Source organism: Rhea americana, unplaced genomic scaffold (genome assembly GCF_003343005.1).
Source record: "Rhea americana isolate MKP2758 unplaced genomic scaffold, rheAme1 scaffold_154, whole genome shotgun sequence".
In the NCBI taxonomy this organism is placed as follows: domain Eukaryota; kingdom Metazoa; phylum Chordata; class Aves; order Rheiformes; family Rheidae; genus Rhea; species Rhea americana.
The window spans coordinates 1,989,815-2,016,018 of NW_028185639.1; the positions used below are offsets into that span (position 1 = coordinate 1,989,815).

Below are 26,204 nucleotides of genomic sequence, written 5' to 3' on the forward strand. Positions count from 1 at the left end.
GGCGCGCGAGCCCCTCGCCTCGCCCGGGGGCTGCCGCTGCTCCCCCGGCTCCTTGGGCAGCCCCCGTTGCAGGAGGAGAACCTCTGTGCGAAGTTCTTACCGAACTGGTTTGTARTTAAAACACCAAATTTCTCTGTGAAAGATGTTAGTGTCAAAAGCAGCATTAAATATGCTTGGCAGTGCAGTAATTACAAGTGGATTATTTATTTACTTACCAGAGGTTTTTATGCGTGATTCAGATTTTCTGTTTATTTGTTCTATTCTTGTTAAATAATCTAGCCCCAAAGAGACTTTTAAAATTGAATATGAGCTTTCATTTCCTATTTTGATACAGTAAAAAAAAAGAGAGAGATTATAATAGAGATGGATCATGTTAGCAAAAGATCACTCATTTTGTTAGTCTTCAGAACAAGAAAATGAGAGCTTATGGGACTTAAATTTTTTCCTGAAAATGTACTGTTGGCAGTTGCTGCCAGCAGATGGGCTTTTCTGAGATATTTGTAAAGATCGGGTTCGCAAAAAACTTTTTACAATGGTCACTTGATTAAGCGTCTAAACTAATTTGGATTCAAATATTTTGGAATTTTTAAAACTATTATGCAAGCTGTCACGGAGGCAGGCCACAGTCTTTTTAGAAACTTGTAAAGATAGATAATTAATTGCAAAATATCTGTAACTCGGTAATGAGTCCAGAAATAAACTACACAAGCTATGAAACTATATATGAAAGCTCATAGATCAATGGTTCTTTACTGAATTTACTGCATTCYGATTAGACTGTTATATAAACAGAAATCAGAATTGATTTTTGAATGATTCACGTATTTTAATGGAAARTTTAGTGACCGTTCTTTTTAATAGCTTAGTTATTGCTGGTTTTGCATCTAAAAAGACTGCACTGGAGAGACGAGAAGGTAGAGGAAATGAGGGAGCCGTGTTAGGTGTCAGAAGTATATCTGGTGCAGGTAAACTGTGGCTCAGCAGGGCCCTGGCGTTAAAGCTGCTTGGTTGAGGACGATTAGGAACGGCCCTGCACGTTCTGGGAGGGTGGAAGTGYGGAGGACTTTTCTTTTTTTTCCCTCTCTACCAGCTGTACGTGCAAACTCCTGGTATAAGGGGACTGTACTGCCCTTGCCCCATTGACTTAATTGAGAAATGATTGCTGGAGAAAACGTTGAGATACTAGCAATTACGCAGACAAAATGTGTTATTACAAGGTACCTCTTTACAACATAAAGTAAGTTCATATTATGGTATTTAACATTGTTTTTGATTTTATGACATAAGAGAATCTTTAATACCGATCCAGCCAGTGATTTTACTTTTCTCAAGTGAATAGTGTTATTTGTTTTAATGAGAGTAGTCGTGTGTGTAAGTGTATATTACTAATGCAGTCTAGATGGAGTTTTCACAATTGCAAAGAAATTTTTTTGAGAGTTATGAAATTAGGAATATATATTCAGAATGAATCAYGTGAATCCTTATACGGTATATGAACTATGTCTAGGCAGTGGCTGAGCCTTGCAAGAGCTAGGAAACGCATTGACTAGCTTAGGAAGCATCATAGCAGGAGAAGATGATGAGATGCCTCTCCGTGCTCTGACTGCCTTCGGACATTTCAGGAGTGCAACGTAGAAATGTCAGTTATTGCCGAGGAGATTGGACTATTTGAATTGTTTGAAAGCCGTCACTCAAACGAGCTGGTCAGCTGGTCCTGCTGTAGTCCCTGCTGCATTGCTGCGACTGCTCCTGCTCTCTCAGGTCTGGCGGTGACTCTCTCTGCTCAGCTTCTCCACGCCAGAACATCATTCATTTCGGATCAAAAAAATCGGAAGGGAGCTGTGACTTTGTGTCATAGCAGGCACCACATAAAAGATTCCTGCCCTTAACAGCCCTGCCTTTTTCCCCTTGGAGAATCGGCAYGCTCTGCAGGCTGCTGCTGGCAGCCATCAGCCCTTCTGCTCCTKGTGTTCTCCGCATGTCAAGAGCAGTTTCTGAGTTTGTGTGTCACAGAGTATCTGGAGGCCACTCACTTCTACACTTTTTAAAAGGTGCAATTATTCAAATACTGTTGAAATTAAGCTGATACCTGTGTTTGAGATACGAAGTTGTGAAAGCACTACATAATTGTTTGAAATGGCTTGGTCCATTTGGGTTCCAGTCATCTGCACGTCAGGTAGACAAGGTCTGCTCGCGGGGAGCTCAATAGCAGTTTAATTATATGTACTTTAGCTGATAAGTCTAATTCAGGAAATGATAAATTGCTGGACACCTAATTTGTTTGCAAATAAAAAGTGATAGATGATTTTATAATGAGTTGATCTGTGTAACCAGTCTGTTTTTTTTCACCTTGAATGAATAATAGGCATTTAGTGTTAATTTAGGTTTACTGGATTGAGTAGATGGTGAACACAAGCATATGCTTTAGTATTGCTCATTATTTGTAGTTACTTTGTAAGTCCCTGTTGAAATGAATTAGAACAGAATCACAGAATGGTTGAGGTTGGAAGGAACCTCTGGAGATCATCTAGTCTTTCTGGAACCAGCCTGCTCTTGCATCACATCTTGCCTTTTTTTCTTGAGAAGTTAAAACTGTATCAAAACTAAATCCTTAGGGCAAAATAAAGGACGGGTGTTTTTGCTGAGTGTTTCAGAGCAGTCATGAAAATTCAAGGTAACCTGTAGCTAAGAGGGGTTCAGAGCAGTTCGTGTTTCTGCTGGCCTGAGCACGTGTTGGTGTGCCGTCCAGTCCTGTCCCACCACGCGGGCAGGACCTCCACCTGCTCCCAGAGATTCCTGCTGCAGGATTTCCCCGGTGAAGTCTCCGAAGCGTCATTGCTGCACAGAGGAACCCAAGAAGGGCGTCCCCGTGCCCTCCCGCTGAGAGGGCTTTCACGTATGGTCGCGGTCTTCTGTCGGGAGTTTCTGCACTTGCTCGTTTGCTCCTGTTCCTCTGACTGAGACGTGGCAGCTAATAGACTCCATTTTACCAATGGGAAATTAATTTGTGCTCTTGACGTTCAGGTTTATAAATATGTACAATATTTTTTTAATTGTTGTTAGCAAAACAGGCAGGTAATCAATAATATCAGACGTGACAAACATACTGTTGACATGTGCTGTAGTCAGAAGGCCTGGTGAGAGATAAGGACTTCCTGTCAGCAGTGCCCTGTGCTAATTAATATTCAGACGTTGTCATGTCCGATGATAAATGAATTCCTTGAACTATATTGATATAGTAGGTTAAACATTGAAAAAGTTGGGTTGAACTTTGACTTTAAATATTCATTAAAGCTAATTATGGATTTTATGACTACATGAATTACAGTTTCTATGTCATCATTGGCAATTTGTTTTAAATTTATCTAAAGCAATCTTTATATATTAGCTTTATCACATTTAGTGAGGTAATGCAGTAAATGTTTACTCTATGCAGTAATTAAACTTTCCTTTATACATTAAATTTCCACGGTTGAAATGCCATATGCTTTAAAAAACGCACTTATGTCAATTGGCTGTTAAAGAAAATTACTGCTGTTTAAACCTTTGGATTTTTATGGTAGGATTTCCGTAGAATCAGGAACACTGTTTCTAATAACGCCAAATGTGTAATGCAACAGAACCAGTGTGCCTATTTTGCCATTGCCAGCAGTTTATCTAGATGAGCCTCTTGGCAGGGAATAATGACAGAAATTTCCGGTATGCAACTGAATGGTTTTCTGGAACCCAATTAGAAACAATGATCATTTAACTCCAATATAGTAAGGTGGAGAAGTTACCTAATTTTTTCACAGTAATATCTTTTTGGGGAGAGGCAAGCAGGATCTTCTGAAAAGCAAGATAGCATGACATGACGCCGTTTCTTAGGTGGCCTCTTAGTAATCGTCCCTGCTTGCAGATTGCACGGGACCTGTGCTAACTGCAAGAGCAGCCAATTTAGATGATCCTTAAAATGGAAGAAAGAATGGATTTCCTGCTTTATCTTTGGAATTTTTTAAAATTGAACTGTTTAGGGCCTCTTATTGTTCATGTTTCTCTATGAAATTACTTAGATCCTATATATGCTACTGGTGCTGTATGCACTATTACTTCCCCCCCCTCCAAAGAGTATTAAACATATAAATAATAAAATAAAGCATGTCTAGATTTCAGATTAATGCTGTTTAACCTTATTGTCAACACACCCTCTCATTTCAGGAGAATTAATTGGAATTAACACAGTCTCCTGAAGAAAAGGATCTAGGGCCCTGATAGAGAGTTTCTTTTTATTTATGTTCCATTGTATTATGGCAGTGGATCATATCTGCACTCCATCATTTTTACAGGTTACCATTTATGTACATAAACGTGATTAAGTTGGTAACAATGCGGAAGGGAGCGATAGCCGTAATTTCCATTCCATTAGAGTTTTACTTTGAGCGGTGTGCTTAGAATTACCCAGGCAAAGCCTATCTTTACTGGTGGCACTATCAGTTCCTGAGGCTGCTCCGTGTTRATTAAGCGCTATCAGGGATTCTTTGTGTGTGCAATTGTTTGACATTCAATACTACAAATGTAGACTATCAAACCCAATTTGCACTATATAATTCTTCAAAATTAGTTTGAAAAATGAGATTAGAGCTGTAAAAAGTGAAGCAGTGAGCAGATCAGGAGGCCCAGCAGTAAAGCTGTAGCCTGAGCACAAGCCCAGTGCTCTTTTTTAATAGTTATAGCATCTAAATAGAACGGACTTTGTAGAGCATCTTGATTCTTCCTGGTTTAGTCATTGGCATATAGCTGTAAAAGCTCCAGGATTCCTGTCGTGTAGATCTAAATATTTACCTGTCTTTAAAATTATTAATGTCTGATTTGGATAGATCACTTATTTCCAAACATTTGTTTAATTAGCCTTACATTTCCATCTCAGCTGCAGCAAGGGAAATTCCAGTTAGATGAAAGGAGACATTCACCCTCCAGGTGGCCAAACAGTAGAACAGGGGCTCCAAAAGGTGGGGAAACCTCCAACCTTGAAGATTTTTGAAGCTCTTCTGGACAAGGCCAGAGCAGACTGGTTGTCACCCCTGCTTTGGGCTGGGATGGACAAGAGRTCCCAGAGGGTCCCTTCCAGCTGTCTGCGACCATAGGTTTCGAAGAAGAGAAAAGCTCCCTTAACTGTGGTATTTAAATGGTACGGGTAGGCTGTTGGCCACCTGTTACTGGCCCAGTATTTCCCATTTAGAGATCCCATTTTCATTTACTTTTAACTTTGTCAGAGTTCAGGCATTTGGGATGTTTTCCAGGTACTTTCTCAGGCTGATGTTCTTATTGTGAAAGCCATCCTGAGAGCTGAAATAAAGCTATATGCTAATACTGAGTTCTTAAAGCATCATATTGTATGCCAGATTTTGCTTGTGTATTGAAGAAAGGTATGGACCAGCTGGGGAGAATTCAGATAGAGCAAAGAATGATTGAAGTCTAGAAAACACAACTTTAAATTGCTCTGTTAAGCTGATGATAACTGCTAGTGAAATAAAGTAATCATGTTCTACTAGATCTTATAGCTGAAAACTGACCTAATTATTGATATATTTTGCCTTTTTGTAATATATATCAGATTCAAATGGCTTAAATTTGATGTGATACTTATGCTATAAGCTTTTAAGGTCAGCTCTCTAAATAAATCAAAGCAGATCATAGCTCAGCWGTAGTGTCCTTCCCCGAGAAGTATTTTACTTCGTAAGTCTTCCCGTTGATTTCCGTGGGATAAAGACTGCATGCGTATAAAATACATTGAAGTTAAGAACAGAAGATGCTTATCCATAACATAAAATTCGGCGGTGCAGAACCGCGTCGCGAGACCCCCGCTCGTCTGCGTGGTGTTTATGAAACCAGCCACGTTCCCTGCGGCGCCGGAGCAGGAAGCAGGGTGCTGCCGTGGGGGCCCTTGTTCCAGCGTCGAGCTCCTGAGCCCCTGGTTTTGATCCATCTCCTCGTAACTTAGTTTTGCCAAGGGATAGTCTGAAAATGATTTTTTCCAGTGCGAGTGTTTTTTTCTCTGATAAGCCTCGTGAGCAGGGCCGATTCACGGCCTAAGAGCCAGGCACTTCGAACGTAGGATTTGCTGCCTTTTCACAAAGTTGAAAGTTGTGACAGCATGTATTTTTTTTTCTTCGTTTTATTTGGTGCAGAGGATAATTAAGATTTCTAAAGATGTTTTCAAGTACAGCAGGACTGAATTTTAATTGTAACTTGAATGTTATTTTGTTTGAAGAGTTTTAACTGGTTTTGTCTGCCTAAAAGGGAGGTAAACTATACTTTTCTGTATGGGCGGAAACTCTCTATATTACTATATAAGAATAATCTCCAGAGTTTTTGAAAGCCAAAGGTCAGAGTTTATAATCAAAGTTTAGGCTGAGATACCAGCATCTTATTAATTGCTAATGATATTATATTCAGCTAGAAAGCAAATAGTGAGYGTCAGTGTTTTTATTCTGTATCAGAATAATTTTCTTTTCTGACAGTGTGTCCTTGTTGCGGGATAGTTAACCTTGAGTCCTCTACCAGAGCATCTCCTGCATTTTCTTATTTGCCTCCTCCATATTAAAAAAAAAAAAAGAAAACGAAAAACCTAAAGCAAGCTGCTGGGTCACAAGGAAGCGTACTCATCAATTAAATGTGTGACAGTGTTTTCCGTTGGATGGACTAATATGTCAAGGAGATGGGCAGGACCTCATGTTCGCGCTTTTGACAAATCAGCAAATGTTTAATCTCTAGATGTGCAGCGTCTCATAAATAATGCAGCACTCGCTGAACCAAAACGCTGCTCTGCCGGGAGGGTCTCTGTCGTGATAGGAGTAAAAAGACAAAACGAAACTAAATCATCCTTTTTGTTTAATGCATTCGCTCTTTTATACTTGTCAGTACGACTTCATGTAGTGGCAGGCTGCTTTTTTTCACCCCTTCCTTTTGCGTCGGTTGCGTGCATCAGATGTATTTAAAGGCTCATCAAGTCCCTGTTCAAAATTTACATATTTTTTACATTCCACTATGAAATCTGTTCATTCCATTTCTTTCTCACTTGATTTTCCTTTACTCTTTCCTAACGTGTAAACCTGCGCCCGTTAACTGGAGAAGAACGGTACGTTACGTAGCTGGGGAGAAGTAAAAGCAAGCAGGAAGCTCGCGGTCGTTGCCGGTGAAACCGTGGCAGAGCTTCCCTTGGCATAAGCGGAGTCGGGCTCTGTCCTCGTCCGAGAAGCCCCGGCGAGCAGCGCCCGCGCCCGGAGGCTCCCTGGGAGAGGACCGTGGCCGGCCGGCCAGCAAACGCCTGCGGAGAAGGGCCGGCCGCGGTGGGAAAGCGGAGGGACCGTCTGCCCTCGGGGAAGCTCTGGGTTTCCGGGCGGCGGCGGCTTGGCTCCGGCTCCTCGGAGGAGCTGCGGAAGCCCCCTCGGCAGAGGTTTGCTGGTGCGAGTTAAAGTCRGGTTCACCAGGCGTGGCCAGAGCTGGCAATTTTCAGTCTCTGGAAAATGTTCTGGTGGAGGATCGGTGTTCTCTGGTGCTGATGGGGTTGTCTTCCTCTGCTGCCTTTCTCGTGTCCCTGAGAAGGTCTGGCCAAAAACACGGGCCGAGGACGTGCCGGGCCGTGTCTGGCTGCCGGCTAGGTCGGGGTGGCCAGCCCTCTCCGGCACGGGGGCCAAGGCGGCCGCCCTGGGCTGCTCAGCAGCCTGCACGGGGTCACCGCGGGCGTCTCTGCTGCCCGTTGTGTGGCCACACGCGTTTACCTGCCGTGCTTGAGAGCTGCAGTTATACAGCCTTCCTAAATCCAAAGCAYGGGCACGTAAAATCGCTCTTAATGCTCGATCTTCAGTGGTGACGGAAATGATCCGTGTGTTTTTGTAGGCGCTAAACTGCTTCTGCGTATACTTAGAAACACATCAGTCCTGACAGAGTCAAAAAGCTTGACATAGATTCAAAGATCGGAGCCTTGCGAGGTGTTTGCACATTCCTCCGGTCAGCGCGCTCGCCGACGTCGGCGCCCCGCGGAGCGTGGTGGAGCGTGGCCGGCAGCCCTGGGCGCGCTGCGCTGCGCGGTCGGTGCGCCGGTGCTGGGAGGTTTGGACAGCTGGACAAGCGTGGATGGATGTTCCCGAGACTCCGGTCGGATCTTAAGTGTTATGTCCGCTCTGCAGCTGGCAAAGCTGTTTTTCAAAGCTGCTGAAGTCCTTCCTGAGCCTGCAGTGGAAAAGAATTATGAGGATGTTTTCTGTGTTTAGAAGGATACTTGTCCGATCTGCTAAATTACTGAAGCACTGTTCACATCAGTCCTTTAGGAATTTCTGAAAATGCCCTTGTGCCCTTRCTGTGTTTATTAGACTTCTAACAATCTTCTTTGTAACTGCTTATGCAACTTTAAAGAAACAGCAAAGGAAATGTATGATTGTTACAGATTGTATTTTTGTTTGCTAGTATGTAGTTCCTTCTAGTTTTTTGGTTGGAAGGCATGATTTTTTTTGTAGTGAGGCAAAGCAGATACTTTTATAATTTCTTATTTTATTGCTTTTTTTTTTTTTGCAGGCTCTAGGAAGTTTTTACTTTCTTCATGAATCCTTGAAAAACATCTACCAATTTGATTTTAAAGGTAAGCAAAGGAATTAAATGTCACTAAYTCTTTTTTAAAAAATGATATTTTTCAAGGCATTTTGGGGCATTTTATGTTAATCCTGGCTTTCAGTCATCTTTTCTAATAGTGGTGCCTAACAGATTTTCCAGCATATRCAAACTTTTGTATAATACATGCAAGTCCATCGATGAAAGGCTTTACTTCCCTTACCTTTCATAGACCTCTTAGAAGAAGTCAATGGACCAGCCACAGGTTGAAAACTGGTGCATTAATCATAGGCATGCAGATGGACCTTTGGATCCATACAGATTCCTGATGATTTCAGGAGAACTCTCAATGTCCGCAAGGTTCTTCAGTGTGGATCTGTTATAGCACCGAGACCTTATATGCCCAGCAGTGATGAGCATTTTGCAAAACAGCTGAGGTAGATTTATGGCTCAAATTACTTTGGAGCAGTACAGGTCAGTAGGAAGGTGTCACTGTTTTTAACCAGCATTGATCTATCAGGTTGGAAGTCTTGCTAAATCTCAGAAGTTTAAAGTAATGCTAGGCTAGGTGCATTAATCTTAGAAATAAAATAGACAATCATTGAATGCTTTGTGAAGGTACATATAGAAAAGATTATGTAAAATTTATGTTATTTCAGTTGAGAATTGTCTGCACATGTAATATAAAAATCTTGCGAGCTTCATTTAGCTTACAGAACTGAGTCACATTAATACTACATCTAGCATCCCATTAATTGGAGACACTTGAAATGGTGATAACTATGGAGTGAACTGATTGTCTTAATTGTATAGATTCATTACTTTTGTTCTCAGTAGAGACAGATTGTCTTTGCTCATGTAATTGAAGGTACAGGATCTTCGTTCAATGAAACATTTGAACAGTAGTTCTATGTATATTATAATTCAAGATTTAGCCAACATAAGTCCTTTTKTCATCATTGCTTTTGACGCTGAAGGAAAATTTTATACATCACAGCAGTTCACAGCATATTTTATTGCTGAGAACAAGCCCTGGAAAACTCAGTAGTGATGTAGGGACTTTTAATGAGAGGTCAGCTGGCATATCTAGTCTTTCTCCCAAATTAGAACAGTTTAATAGACACTAAGCAATAGTAGAAGATGKTTTTTTATCAAGTGAATTGTTTGTGGGACTGAAGTACAGGAGGGAACTGGCATTGCACAGGAAGCTGGGTGTCTAAGGTGCTACCCCAGTCCCCAGGTGGAACAACCTACTGGTCTACCATGTTTGTAAGGGCAAGAGCCAATGAATAAGGCAAAGAGACAAACATTTACAGTGGAGGTGACAGCATTCACAACTGTTTATTCATTTTGCCATGTGAATGGCTTTGTGCATCAGCAATATGTGATCCGTGTTCATGATTCATGAGCTGGCAATTTCATTGCACCGGTGCTGGTGGTCTACTACTTTCGCTCTGAATACCACTTACCCTCCTGCTGGTCAWAGATCAGAGGTGTCCAACTCCAGTGACACCTGACAAAGCAAACAGTGCTAGGAGAAGAGGAGTTTTCTRGGTTTATTCATGTTTGGCAGTTCTAAAGAAAAAAACAAGTATAAAAAAAGTGAGAAAATTAAAGGAAAAAACAGGGGAAATGAATCAGTGCAAAAGAGGTAAACAGATGCTTGTTTGAGGAAAAAAACACACTCTAAATATCCAGTGCTTCATTTTGCTCAGCAAAGTCTTTTAGCAAAGCCACATGAGGCGGTGAATCAGCTCAATTTCATAAAGATGCATTTGGCCCAATCATCTCTTAGCAGGAAAAACTAAGAAAAATCCAGGGGTGGCAGGTGCTGCACTGRATCTGTGTTGTAAGTCACCTGCTGTTCCCTTAATATAGGGCARAATCAGTTTCCCCATGTGGTGTTTGTAAAAGTATGACCTGACGGCTCCCATCTTTCAGCTGAGGTGTAAAACCGGTCTCTTCTGTCATGACTACTGACGTTTTCACAGTGCCTTAGCCACTTAAAACAGGACAAATCCAAATGGATACATGATATCTGCACACAGATCAGTATGAGATTCTAGTTCTGCTCAAAAACATGCAAAAAAATAGGTGTTTATATGCAATTCAGTATTCCCGTAACGTCACTATGTTCTTTCAAAATTCACTACACAGTTGAATGTGTCTCAATATAGTCTTTGGAGAAAAAAATTGTCTGTATTTTTCAGGCAGAGATATTCGAGTTTTGAATTGTGAACAATTGTCTGCTGGAGTCTCATGCATTATTTTCTACAGCATAGAAGGTGTTGAACCATTTTTTACAGTGGACATAGGCCCAAAAGTCAGCTTATAATTCAAAGTACTAAAAAGTCATATGTTCTAAAGAGCCATCATCTAACAGAGGGGTTTGCAAACTGAGGTGTTAGGCTGATTTCAGTCTACATCTTATCCTTGGAGCAGTGTCACAACTTTGATTTACAGAAGGAATCTTGTTTTTTGTGATGTGAAGTCAGAAATAGTTCAGATGTGTTTTCTCTTGGAGATACRTGAGAAGGCATGCTCCTTTTCTGCTGCATTTGCTTCGCAGCAGTCATATAAATAAATTATTAYTAGTTCATGTTTAGCACTGATGTTCAAGTTAGTTGATAGTAAAATGCCTCCTTTCTGCCAAGTGCTACCTTTTATTTAGGTTCTCCCAGTAAAAGCCTTCAGTCCTCACTGTTCTGCCAAATGTTTTCTGCGTTTTGAAAGACGTCGGGATCTTTATGCTGACACTGTCCAACTTACTGAAAGAGGCACATCCATCCATGATCTACTTAGAATGATGCCACATTTGTTTATCAAGATATTTGTTTAGKCTTCCTATGGGAGCCAGATCTCAAAGTGATTGGCATATGAAGCACTTTTTTTTCCCTGAAAATATATTGCTACATTACAGTAAATGCTTCCTCTGATTACAGATGATGCTTTATCTAGACAGCTTAAACTGACGAATTTTTGTRTCACTTGGAGTGTCACCAAATATCCGGTAGAACTCAACAGTTCAGGACTCTTGACAGTAGTGTTTCTGGAGTTCTCTGATATATGGCTGATTAAAACTCCATCCAATTTGATAGTTCCAGCTTAATTGCAGCTGTGAGATAGCTGCCCTGCTACCTACGTAGGACAAGTTCGGTGAATTTGGTCAGGTCCATGCGTTTGGAGATGCCCACATATTGCCTCAGGGGAGAGGCTGAGAACAAAGTGGATCAAGAAATAGAACCGCTCGGTTTTGATCCATATAGGTCTGTAGATGGAKCTGACCTTTAATTAACCATTCCTTAAAGACTTTTCAGAGTGATGTTCTTTACCCCTAAATCTCTTGTACAAGCACAGCATCCTTTCCACCTTTAAATTCACACATCAGTCTCATGTGCTGACAGCCACAAATAATCTGGAAAAGGTGGCTTCGTGGCCCAGGAACAACTGATACAGGATTTGAATGGAAAAGCAAGATTTTAAACTGTCTTGGTTTGAAAAACCTGATCAGGGAAGCTGATRTGGGTGACCTGATGTCAGTGGAGGCCATTCAGAAAATAAGACTGTGTTTTTACTATAAGAGTTTACAAGTGCCTAAGCAAATGAGATTATTTAGAGGTGATTGAGCTGCAATGTTACAGAACATTTTGAGAGGAAATAAGGAACAAATAAGACCTATTTTTCCTGCAGATCAGTTTTTAATTTTATAATTTAATTTTTTATTTTTTTTTAAATTACTGTCACTCACTTTGCTGATTAAGGAACTCCCAACTGATACTAGGGATTTATGTTATCGGCCTTCTTGACTGAGGAAGGCTGGCATGTAGGTAGTGGGGATGTAGGCAGAGTTAAAAATTGTTCCCATCCATGTGGATAGAACTTGCTGTGTTGCATCAGTACAATGCCACCGGTCCAGCTCGCCCAGTAACTTTTACTAAATACAGCAGAGATTCAGCAGAAGATGAAGAAATCCTTTGACAGGCAGCTATGAGGCAATTGCATCTGAGGAGTCTATCTGAGTTAGACCTTGAAGCTTAGCAGTTACCCTTTGAAAGGCTCTGTTTAGGTCTATGTGAGTTCTGTTGTAGTTCTGGGTATTTAAGTAATTAAGAATATGCAGTCTTTTTCATATTCTTGCTCAAGTCTGGCATTCTGGGACATTAAGTCATCCAACCCCCRATAATGTGATAGACAAAAAAACTCCTCTTTTTATCATGTTTCACATTGCTGGTTTTTAATTTAGTGACCATCCCTATTCCTATACTGGGACATAACAGAGAAAAATTTCCAATTTTCCTGTTCTAGCCCACTCAGTATTTTGTTTTGATGCAACATACTTCCTCTTACTCCCACGTCTCTGAAGGAAAACATTTCTTCATATGAGAACTTTTTTTGTCCTAGGGCATCCTAATATTTGAATGACTTCACTGAGTGACTTGAGGATTTCACCTTGTCTTGCAGAGGCAATTGTTAATCAAAAACAGGCTAAATTTTCACAAAAAAGGCTGTCTAGCTCCRACTTTTTTGGAGAGACGTTTGGGAAGGTAGTGGTGAGGCAGTTCTAGTTATCCCTAGCCTCTAGCTGGTTAGATTTAGAACATAGAAAAGAATTGTACCAACTGTATAAAAAAGACAGGGACATACTGGAGCAAGTCTAGCAAAAGACCGTTAAAATAATTACAGTATTGGAGCATCTGTAATATGAAGAGAGGATGATGGATCTGGAATTGCTTAGTCTCAAGGTAAGAAGGCTCAGGGGGAGGCTCTCACCACAGGAGATAAATACCTGATTTGGGGGTGTAAAGAAGACTGAGCCAGACTCTTCTCAGTGGTATCCAGTGGCAGGACAGGCGGCAATGGGCATACACTAAAATACAGGAAATTCCACTTAAACATAAGAAAGCACTTCTTTACCATGAGGGTGGTTGCACACTGGAACAGGTTGCCCAGAGAAAGGTTGTGGCATCTCCATCCTTTGGAGATACTCAAGCCTGACTGTACATGGGCCTGGGCATCCTGTTGGAGCTGACCCTGCTTGAGCAGGGTTTGGACCAGACCATCTCCAGAGGTCCCTACTGGCCTCGGCCTCGACCGTTCTGTGGTTCGCTGTTTRCCAATGACTCTTTCCCACCTTTCTGCGAAGATGAGATGTCTATACTTAATGAAATGTTATCTCCCTTTGATGCCATTAACCTTAGAGATTTGTTGAGCTGTGAACCCCAAAAGATTACTTAGATTTTCCTGAGGGTTTGAAAAGGTGGTGCTGGGCACACATCCCTCAGTAAGTCCTGACATTYGTATCCATTCCTAAAATGATTTCTGTGATAGCTGGACCATTATTCTTGTATCAGCAAACTCTCCCGGGTGGAAACACAGCTCACTCTGGCAGGACTTTTTTTTTAATGAGTTTGGTTTAGATCAGTTCCACAAATGGAATKGGCTGTTCAGCTTATTGTCAGCTTTTGCGCAGTTTGTATTTTGTTAAGAGTTCCGCCAGCATTGGTGGGTTAGTTCCAGGGTGAAAAAAATCAGCCCTCCAACTGCCATAACTGTCCCAGCAGAAGATAAAAGTGTGGCCCAGTACTAAGCGGATGATGATTGTCAACACTGCGATATAAAGCAAAAGGCAAGAAACAGAGATGGTTTCGCTGACTGTGTACTTGTTAGATGYGAGAAAGACGTGGTTATTAATGTGTTACAAATGTGCATCAGATGATGTTTAAGTAGGTAGTCTTAAAATCTGGAAAAGAAAGATGCTAGAGAACCTATACAGATAATCAATGTTCTTGTACCATTTTTCACCTTGATGTATTTTGAATTAATTACTTTTCCTGTTAATTATCTAGTGTAAATTGCTGGATGCTAGCTAAGGAGCTGATTTGTAATTGTAAATTGTAAAGCTCCTATGCTTTTGGGTGCTTTGAACAGTAAAAGTAGTACTTCCCCTAACTGCATAGCATGAGAATATGTGATACAAAGAGGCATGTCTGTTTGTGTTTCAGTGCTCTCTGTTTCCCCCCCACCCCAAAAAAAAACAGTTCACTGCTTGCGTATTTGTGCTAAGACAGTACCTGTTTTGCAGATGCCACTGTTCTTCTAGTGAGTGCTAAGGTTGCTTATAATGTAAAAGGTTTGTGTGTTAAGTATGTTTTATATCTCTTTCTAGCTAAGAAGTATAAAAAGGTTACYGGGAAAGAAATCTACTCAGACACTTTAGAAAGCACGCCCATGCTGGAAAAAGAGAAGTTTCCACAGGATTATTTCCCTGAGGTATGTACAATCCAGTGGACCATTCCCAAATATGAGGTTTCATTCCAATGTGCTCTGATTTATTTTAGAAGCTACTCTCAGTAATATAAATCAGGTCAGAATCAAGATTTGATTATTTTGTATGCATCAGTTTCTCATAATATATATTTAAAGTCACTGCATGGATTTACCAAATTTAAATGGAGCTCTTTGTATATTAGGAAATCCTTGTGAAGGATGGAGGCAGTGATGAAAAGACTCATTTGAACATTTAAAACCAAAGAAATAGCATACAGTGCCAATGATAGGTCTGCAGCAGCTCGGCCGTCGGGGCTGCTGCCATACTGCTTTCTATTTAGCACGGTTAGACACTACTGCAAGGATGYAGGGAAAAGGTTTCTTACTGGTGCAAGAATACGTGTGGCTGTAGATGTTTCTTCTAACCTGGCCCCTGTGCTCCCTCTTTGCTGTTCTCTAAACTGGGGGATGCCGCATGACTGCAACTGGAGGCGACGGTCTTGTCCGAGATGGAAGCACGAGCTAAGCAGACAGGGTTTTCTTCTGTTACACCTGCCAGTGCAATTGCACATGCAAGTGCAATCTTTGCTTCTAATTAAGACTTCTTTGGGGTTGATTTTAATTTGCTCATTTTAAAATTTTGTAAGAGTATCTGGAATACGGGTGTTTAATGATTAACATTTACTACAAATCAAGTGAATAAATTTGTTGAATTCTTATGACATTTATGGATCAAGTGTGCACATTACTACTAATATTAGAACTGTGTAAGTTTTAAAAATTAATTTAGAATTTGTATAAATGTTCATAGTCAGAGATATAAAAGTAGTACATTTGTGCCCAAAAGAGCATTACATAAGTGGTTAAGGACTGATGGGATCCTTCTCTTTCTTTTCTTGACTTGGATACTGAATTATTTTTCCTAATATTCTGTATCTCTCAGCTGGAAAGGAAACTGCCTTTGACATGATCTCATTAGCTTTTACCTGCTGTGAATATACATCTTAAATACTTTTTTGGAGTTTAGTGTTTCCCTGTTTTAAAAGGAACTTCGTGTAGTTGCTCAGATACGTATTTTCCTCCTCCATCTGCAGTAAGCGGTAGCGGGATGGGTGATGGCCAACACGAACGGTGCTGTGGAATGATCCGATTGCAACGCGGAGAGCGCCGGGCAGCGGCGTGAGAGCGCGGTGACCAGGCGGTGGGCCGGTTACGCGTTGCTCATTGCTGCCCGCGAGGAAGCATTTCCRTAGTTATTTCACTGCTGTCGTTTCATCACGAGGCTGACGAACGCGTAACTTGTTCAGTACCTTTACTGCTGTCTTTTACACGAGCAATCTTCACAGTCCCTTGAAGAAGTTGCGCAGTCCGTTCCCACACCGTTGTGTGGACCCGGGACCGTGCCCGTTTCCGGGGCCTCTCGGGGGTCGGCTGTGCCCACGTGGGAGGGGGAAGCAGCCAGGGCTCCGCGGGACTGCGGCGACGCGGGTGGCGGCCGCGCCGAGCTGTACGGCTCTCGGCGCTGCTCGGCTCGTCCGGAGCGCAGCCTGGTGYGCGCCAAGCTGCGGTGGGTTTTTGTGTGATTTGAAAAATCAGAAAATAACTGTGATAATTTTTACACTTCGCTTTTTTTCATTTTACGGCTGAAGACCAAGGAGTCTCTCAAGCATACATAAGCCCCCCCCAAAAAACCAAMCAAACAAACAAAMAAAAAAGACAGTGACGTAGTTTTGGTTCTAATGTAAGCATATCTGCTTTCAAAGCTAGAATTAATTCCAGTTACCAGCCTATTTCCRTCCTAGCCAAACATTGACACTAATGATTTAATTGTAAGACTGCAAAATAAAGAGTATTTTGAGAATTTTAGTTGACACAGAATGCGTGAGCCACGTATTGGCTAAAAAGTTAAATTTACATGCGCTTATATGTTTTATCCAGGCTACTCATGTTATATTGAGTGTGTTTTTTGTGTGAGAAATGGTTTAAGACTGATTTCTTTTCTTTTTATTACTGCCGCTTAAGGATGATCTAAAAGTAATTACAATGATTGAGGCATAATGCAATTCAAAATAATTACAGCCCACTGCATATAAAACTAACAAAACTTTCTGTCTTGATTTATGGATCCTCTTGGCTAGGCATAGGACTCAAATGATGCCTCTGGGAGCAACACTCCAGATAATGTTAGGCCATTTAAAAAAAGCAGATTTGTGTAGTCTATCAGGCCTGAGTAATTTTTTTTTCCCATAGTGAGAAATTGGTTGTTATCATAGATCACAGATACTGCTCAAAGCTCTTATGAAAGATGAATTAATTTCACTAATGCTTTAATGCAAACCTTTCATGGAGAAGGCTGTATGGTGATAACCTTACTGCAGTCTCTCCTTTCTCAATGATGATTTATGTTGTCTTTTAGTAGATGAAACTGCCTGTATTCACAATCCATCTGCTGGCTAAAGGAATCCTATTAACAGAGGATCTGAGAAGAGACTTAATATTGTAAGGTGAAAGATGTGGTATCCCTTTTCTGGGACATGCAGTGGGAAATATTTTTTCCTATTCTAAACTTTAGATACCTCTCCGAGAGAACATAAGTCACCTGTGTAATCTCTACCTGCTTTTATGCTGGTTTGCAGATGGTGGATCAGCTGGTAAATATCTGTTGAAGTCAAAATTCAAGATTGCTGCTTTGAAATCTTCAATAAGGAACAGTTTTCTCTTTCTTCTTTCCCAGACTATATTTCTTTAAATTCTGTTCCCAAAATTTTCATCTTTTCATAAAGCGATGTAGTGTAATTTTTAGGAATGTTAAAGTACATCAGTGACCCAAAATATGTAAGGCATATTGTTCAACAGCAGTATACACCTAAACTGAAGGACCACAGTTTTAGATTTAAGCTGTTAAACAGCGGTTCATCTACTGGACCAAATCCTACTAACTTTTCCACTCTTAATGTTAAATAAGGGAATTATTCATTGAAGTTAAAGGAATTACATGTTTTCAAGCTAGGAATATTTACAAGTGTGTATGGGGGAACACATACAAATGATACAATAAAATGAAAGTCATTTAATCATATATAGGCATAGACATCCTTGCTCTATTAAATGCAGATTTGGTACTAACAGTTGGATCTCCAGCATGAGCTAAAGCTCCTCCCTGCTCTTCTGTGCTGGCTTTTACTTGAGATACAGTCTTTTGATTAGGCCAAACCCATCAGCTTTTCGTCTTCCACTGTCGCTTATGCAAGGTACTTTAAATCATATGCTCTAATAATAATGCAGTTACACAGTGTAGATGCACACGGTCTTGGCGATCCTGTGTATGACTCTGTCATAGCATCACCATACTGCTGTAACCTTACTAGTGTAAGTCTTATTATTCTTACCATCTGTAATGACCATTTTATAAAATAATTTTAATGACTCGTTACATTCTCAGAACATTTTAGGTAAAATGAGCTATAGAATTACTATAATATTTTGATCTGGGGTCTCAAATTTAGGTCCATTGTTCCTATTCCTATGAACCCTAAATTCTGCTATCCTAAAGAAAGGAATTCTTACAGTTTTAAAAGCTCTTTGGAGAGGTTAATAACGTATATGAGGAAAAGGGAAGATGCCTCGTAAAATAGAAGAAATGTTGTGTGTCTGACATTGGATATAAAGTATGAGAACAGGCTTGTAGCCTGTGTTGTGCTGTCAAACATGTATCCTTTTTTCAGCTATTTTTAGCAAAGACCTAGACCTAGAGCCTTACCCGTCAGCTGCCGGGGGGGTCAGCCCTCTCCGACTCCACATCCCTGCTCCTGCGTTCCCCTGTACCCACCAATGCCTTCCCAGCTGCCTAACGTGTAAAAAGGGACCCTCAAACCTCCTGCCCCACCAAATGTGACCTGCTACCCTGATCACACAGGCCTTCTGCCAACCTGAGGCCATCACTTAAAACTTCCCAACAAATAAATACCTGCCTTGATCTTTCARAGGCTGCATTCATTATTGTATATCTGTTTTCTAAAATAACTTTTAGCAAATGAATTAGATATTTCTACTGATTGGACACTTCACTAGTGATGTGCACATAAGGAAGCTGACAGCAGTAATGACTTGAACATTGCATAGTTCTTGTGAGAAAGTAAGTGCAGCAAGTGTATCTGTTTTGTCACATATTTCTTGTATTTATATTCTTTTACCTCATGTGCAGATACTTAAAGGTAGTTTTCCAGTAGATATATTGTTATTAAATTATTTGTGCTCTATTTTCTGGTAAATAAAGGGTAATAAAAGCAGTATGTCAAAAATCAAATGATTGATTAAATTATTGGTATTGCATGATGTAATAGACTTTGCTACTTGATTAATTTCATATTCTTAAGCTCTCTCTATGCATTTTTAATAAGTGCCATAGCTATTTTAATTTGCAGAGACTTAAATTTATGTAATGACTTCTTAAAATCTGTATCAGTAAAAGTATGACTGAATAGTGCTGATTTGATACGTTTGAGAGTGTACAAAGACTGAATTAGGCTGTAGTGTTCCTTATACTATGTAGTGTTCTGAAATGCAGGAAAACTAGATATTTTGAAGAGGCTATACTCKTACAGTTTCATAAAACACAACAGCATACATTCTTTAATTTTGTAAACTGATCGAAGGAAAGAAGAGAAGTCACTTAGGCTAGGAAGTGCATTCTGCATGTTTTTTGTGGAAAGGTGTCATCCTGTGTGCTCTTTTGCCTGGCTAGTAAAACATTAAGCATGATGTGAGTACCTAAAACATAATTTCCAATGCGAGTCTGAGAGAGTTCTTTTCATTGCAGCGACACAGGCCTGTTGATATTGAAGATCGCTTAGTGCGTCGCTTGTTCTTGCTGTGCGTTATTCAGTTGCTTCATATGCAAGTTCTCCCATCTTCCTCTTTGAGCTATGGTGTTCCTTTAAGAAGCTGCAATTACACTGCAGTCATTGCCACTTTAATATGTCTTTCCTTCGTGCCCCTGCTTTGTATGGTTGAATAACCCTTACTGGGTCACTATTTAATTTGATATGGTCCCTCTCAGTAAAATGATGGAGAAAAGATGAATTAAGGCTCTGTGCTAGTCATTATCAATCATGGTTTGTGTGCATTACTTATTGCTCACAGTGCTTTTTGACATTAGCCCTCTATAACCTCTCTCTTCATGTTAATGTTGTCTGGAGGTCCTTTTACCCAATGTAGCAGAGGTTATTTATGTAGGTGGTGTTTCTAAGGGGTTTTAAAAGGTCAGCACGATCTCCTGAGGGATTCTATTCACAAAGAAAAGGTTGGTGCAATATAACTGCAAGGTTTTTTTTTCTTTTTCTTTTTTTTTTTTTGGTAAGGACTTGTAATAGAGAGGCATCAGAATTTCATACTTAATAAAGAGAAAATTTGGCAAAATAGGATCTAATATACACTACTGTCTGTCAAACCAGTATTGTCAGTGTATGCATGAGAAAGCTCTAAACTACTCTTAGAATATCCTGTATCTGACTATGTCATGAAATACAAACTAGATTGCAAGTATCTCTTAATTGACTTGTATCAGTGAAGATTAGTGTGAAACAGAGTAAGGCAGTAAAGCCAAGGGTGACTGTATTTGTTATGGTGGTCAGTAAAGGAATCAGAGCACAGGCCTGTGGGATGGTCTACCCGAGAACGAGATGAGGATTGACAGCAGGACTCTTAGTCTCCTGTGTTTCGGTTATCCCACCAGTGGGAGTTCCCTGTCAGCAGTAAACCTACTGCCAGGAATGAGGCACTGTGAGACTTTGTGCATCACCATGTCTGCAGAGCGCTGTGGTTGAACTGGCTGTGTGAGGCTTCGCCTTGCAATGGGTGGCGAGCCACGCGGGTGAGAACTGGAGAACAGCACAGGAGAYGTCATGGTGGGCATCTGCTGCAGACTGCCTGGTGACAAACAGGTGGAGCCTTCCCTAGACAGCTGAAAAAGGGAACTGGAACTCATAGGGGACATCAGCCACCCCGTTATCTCTTGGAAAGGCAGCACAGCTGAGCATAAGCCATCTGCAAGACTTCTGGAGTGTGTGAAGGACAGTTCCTTGACACAGGTGATCAGGGAAGTGCTCTGCTGCTCCTGCCAGCCGTGGTCAAGGAAACTCATGTCAGGAAGGTTAAGGTCGACAGAAAGGGCTCRGCGGGGTGGGAACTTAGTGAGTGGGGTGTGGACAAAGCTGAGGTACTCAGTGCCTTCCTTGTCTGGGCCTTCACTAGTAAGATCTGCCCTCCAGCCTCCCAGGCTCCTGAACCTAGAGACAATGACTGGGAGAGAGATGCACGGCCCACAGTAAAGGAGGGCCAAGCAAAGGACCGGTTAAGCTAATTGGACGTACACAAGTCCATGGCAGCAGGCAGAATGCCTCCAGAAGAGCTGAGGGAACTGGCTCACATTGTCATGAAGCCTCTCTCTGCTCATCTTTGAAATGAGGTTCTCAAGGGCTAGGAAAAGATTAATCTTACGGCAAAAGGTAGAGTCCCAGATCGTCAACCTCTTAGTTTTGTGARGGTAATGGAGCAAATCCTCCTGGATGACCAGTTGTGTGGGCAAGGGAAGGGCTATGATGTTGTTTACGTTGACTCTAGCAGGGCCATTGACCTAGTCTCCTGTAGTATCGTGGTAGCCAAGTTGCTGAGATGTGTGCTGGGTAAGTGGACTATAAGATGACTGGAAAGTTGGTTGACCACCACATTTAGAGGGTGGTGATCAGTGGTATAAAGTCCAGCTTGGCATCTGTTGCTAGTGGTGCTGAGGGATCTTTACTGGGGCCACTACTGTTCAATATTGTTGTTAACCACCTGGACAGTGGGATGGAGCGTGCTCTCAGCAGCTTTGGAGATGATGCCAAGTTGGGGGGGCAGTCAATATGCTGGAGGGCAGGGCTGCTGTTCAGAGAGACCTCAGCAAGCTAGAGAAATGGGTTGATGGGAACCTCATGGAGTTCAGCAAATGCRAAGTTCTGCCCCAGGATGGGGTAAGCCCATAAAGTGGCACAGGCTGGAGGCGACTGACCAGGAAGCAGTTTCGCAGAAAAGGATCTGRGGATCTTGCAGGACAGTAAGCTGAGCATGAGCCAGCAGCATGCCGTGACAGCAAAGAAGGCCAACAGCATACCATGATGCATTAGATCCTGGCCAAGGACTCTTGCTTTCTCTTGGCACTCCGGCGGCCACATCTCAATTCCTGTGTGCCGCTTAGAGCCCCCAGTAGCAGACACATGGGAAGGAACTGGAGCCAGCATARCAGAGGCCATGAAGCTGGTTGGGGCTGGAGCAGGGGGTGTGGGAGCAGATGTGGGAGCAGAGGTTGGGAGAGCTGGCTCTGTGCAGGTGAAGGGAGACCATGCTGCTGGCTGCAGTGGCCACCCAGGGGCTGGAGAGGAGATGGAGCCAGACTCTTCTTGGTGGTGCACAGCAGAAGGACAGGGTGACAGCCACAAGTTGCAGCAAGGGAAAATCTGAATAAATAGGAGGCAACACTCTGAGGATRAACAGTGGGAGAGAGGCCCAGACCGGTTATGGAACACCATCCCTGGAGACGCTCAAAGTCTGACTGCCTGTGGCTCTGAGCAACCTGGTCAAGTTGGCCCCATTTTTATTTTACATTTTTGAAATACCTATTGTGTTGCCAAAGAAGAAAATAGCAAATGGGAAATGACAACTTGATTGGAGGCATTATCTTGGGCCGCATCATAGGCTCAGACTTTTTGATTTTAAATTCTGTGCATTACTCTTCAGAAATGAGAAGTTTTATGCAATCATTTTTAAGAAAAAAAGACAGCTCCCATTATTTAATTGAGATTAGATTTAAGCCAAATTTGAAGGCTTTTAGCTTTCAGCTTTTTTCGATGTTTTGTTTAGATAAAATCTTGACATTTTGCCAAATCTTAAGTTGTAGCAATACTGTCACRATTATCACAGAAACTGTTAATAGAGGAGACATTATTGGATTGTAGGATTTGTAGTTCAGCCATGAAAACTGTACTGTAAGAAGGACTGGGCATATTATTCTTCCAGCCTACTATTGCCTGATTAATCAGAGTAATTTCCAAAACCACAGAAGATGTTATTTTTAAGTGTTGAAAACAAAAATGAAGTAGATACTTATTCACAGCCAGCACAGGATGTTCTTTCTCAGTAGAGCTGCAGTTTGAGAAAAATAAAAAATTGGGCTCTCCTAAGCCAAAAATAATGAGGATTAAGAGAAATGAGTTCAATTCTGAATGCAGTCATAAGCTAGCTTTGAGAACAGTGAACTGTTAGGATTTCCTCCTTACACACAACATTTTTAGACTGAGGCGAGTTTATTTGCTTTAGAGAGCCCAAATTCTTAAAAGATGTGTAGGTACATGTAAACATCAGCAGACAATAGATGTTAATTACTAATACCTCTTAATGTTCCTCAGGAAATCTGGAGTCTGGTAAGGATGTTCAGCTGTCTGTAGTGCATTGTCTGCTCTGACGGACAGGTCATTATGTCCACTGTGCCCATAGCAGACTTGAGGAAGTTATTGTTACTTGGGGTTTAGGGATTCCTGATAATGTCCAGTTATATTCTGAAGATACCATAGATTTCAGCAACAGAATAGGTGATGTCTCTGCATATTGTTGAACTGATAAGATGCATAACAGCTGCTAAATCTTTTGGTCGTTATCCTCTTTCCAGTTGTGACATGGTTGTGCTAGTCATCCTTCTTTAGATATTAGTCTAATGTCAGAAATCACTGTCAGTCATCGGAGATGAGAAAGGAGAATGAGTATCCAGTCTTTTGTCTCTGAATCCACAGTTCATCAGTGTAGTGCATCTTTCAGGCACGAAGCTTGATATCATTGCCAAGAACCTGAATGCACCATCTGCATAACAATACTGTGCACTTAGTGAATATTTCTGGCTTGATATTACTGCCCACTGCTTGGTCCAGACAGTCATTAAAAATCTGATTTCCATTCACTTCCAGTCCCTTTACCTTTCAGAGAAGGAACAGCTAAGACATGAAATAGATACCTTTCTTCAGACTGACAGCAGGTGCCCACGGAGACTGGACCCCAAGGATTTTATTCACGTTATACTTACAGGTTCCAAAGAAGAAAGATGGTTGATTACAAGTTGTAGGTCTTAGCTCGTGGTCCTTATCTGCGATTTTTAAATTCAGAATGAGAAATCTTTATTTTCCTCTCGGGCAATGTGKTTTACAGCTCTTGATACACAAAATAACTACCTACTCAGCCCAGACCACTGATAACACCCGATGGATGACCTGCTGACAAGCTGACCCAATGAGGTCAGCTCACCGACAGTATGAGTTTCTGCCTGTGGAGCTCTTTCTAGCACTGCGTCCTTCACAGTTGCAGCAAAAATCAGATCAGTGATCCTCCTCTCTTTGAGCACTGYCTGATCTGAGGAAAATTCATACAAACAGGTAACTAACTTGTCTGAAGTAATTCCAAAGATCTGGGTCTCGAGACATATAATTTCTCTTTCTGACCAGCATATAAAATGTGCACGGTCTTCTCTTTCTTTGACATAGTACTTCAATTATACCTTCATCGTTCTCTGATACTAGCAAATAAATATGCCTAAGGTAGCACCCTAATTAAAGTCTCTAAAGAGAACAGAAGGAAGTTCTGGGGTGGTTGCTTTTCTCTCTGAAGGGAGATGTCGTGTAGGGGAAGCACTTTTTAATGAAGGCATAAATAGGAGATTTTTGCAGTTGGAGGTTCTCGCATCTGGTTTCATCAAAAAAAAAAATACCTGTTTCAATCCTGTCTGTAGTTACTCAGTTGGCGTAGTCAGCTGCCCGGAATCACCGGGTAAATCTGCATAGTGTGGGGCGCGAGCTTTACGTGTGCTCGGAAGCAAAGTCCRTTCACTCTATATAATCCTTTTGTATATAGGAAGCTTTCTTCTTTTGTCCATAGGAAATCTTTACGTTTGGCTAAACATTTGTTTTATTAATATTAATGAGGTCATTGAAATCTTTGCAGGTAGCATTGGAGGTAGCACTTTGAGAACAGAGCTGGACAGCTGTAGGACTTCTGAAGGGTGTTTAGTAGGGTGAATATGCTCTCCATACCAAAATACTCTTGGAACACTTAAACACAATCATAAGGATGTTTGACACATGAGGCGTCTCATAAAATAATTATTTTAAAAAATCAACACCCAGGTTTTTTTCTTGAATTCATTAATTAATGTCAGAAATATTAATGCATTCTGTTTGYTTTGACCTTCCTCTTGGATCATCTAGAGTATTCAACACTACAACTAGATGGTTCAGAATGATGCAGAATAAAAAACTGTTGAGCCAGAGATCCCCAGCACAGGGCGAGTAAACCGTAGGACCTTGTCAGCAAGAAGAGAAAACCAAAAGTTCCCTCTTRTAAATGCCCTGCACATGTATTGGAAACTGACTGTGAGTGAAGACATAAATCAGGAACAGAGAGCAGAAATCATTCGTTGTGTGTCTGTTCGCGTTACCAAATATAAATTTCAATTCACTGGATAAAGCACAGTGTTGTTAGTCGCTGCTCGTGAGTTGAGAGGAACTTCCTTGCACCGCGATTGCCATAGCAGTGCAGAGCTGATAGACGTGGTGCAGGAGAAGGCCTCCAACCCTGCYGGGCTGGGCAAGCACAGCTGGGTCCCTGCAGCTCACGTGGTAAAATCTGTATCTAGCACTCTGCGGAGGGRGGTCCCACGAGCTTGCAGAAAGGTGGTTCCAGAATTACCACCCTAGGTAACAAATACTGGAAACAAGTTTTGATAGACCAATCTTGAGCACCATTTACAGTGCTCAAGTATATATAATTTACAGTATATAAATGTACATAAAGATACACTGGCAAATTTTGTAGACAATTTTTTTTTACTTAATTTTGTAGCGTGTGGGTAACTTTTTTTCTCCTAAAAGTTACGAGTTCTAAATTTGAATGAAATCAATGAAAAAGCCAGTCAGTCATGGATAACGCCATATCTTTACCCATTTTTATGGTTGTARGTAAAAGAGAAGAAAGAAATACAAACTAGTAGATTTCACATTCAAGAACAAGATACAATTTACTCAGTAAAATAAACRTGCTAAGGTCCTCATAAGCATATTTTGAATGCAGAGAGGATCCTGATGGGACGGGGCAGACAAAAAATACTTGGGGCAAGTCTCTAAAAGCTGTGTGCGGTGCCTTAGGAGAGGCTTGGAGAGCAATACCGGTGACTGTGAAGGATGCCATACTATGACTGATACTTTATTTGTAATAAGTGGTTGCAGTCTTTTGCCACAAAATCATTGGCATCATTATTTAGACCTGTCTGGTGCAAT

General features: G+C 41.3%; 1 protein-coding gene across 1 annotated transcript in view; it reads left to right on the forward strand.

Annotated features, from left to right (window-relative positions):
* Positions 1–26,204, forward strand: part of INPP5A (inositol polyphosphate-5-phosphatase A) — a 253,222-nt gene that overhangs the window by 137,630 nt on the left and 89,388 nt on the right. The window contains exons 6-7 of the mRNA XM_085299800.1: positions 8,554–8,617; positions 14,753–14,856. Coding sequence (XP_085155926.1) covers positions 8,554–8,617; positions 14,753–14,856 — 168 coding nt within the window. The remainder of the gene's footprint in view (positions 1–8,553; positions 8,618–14,752; positions 14,857–26,204) is intronic.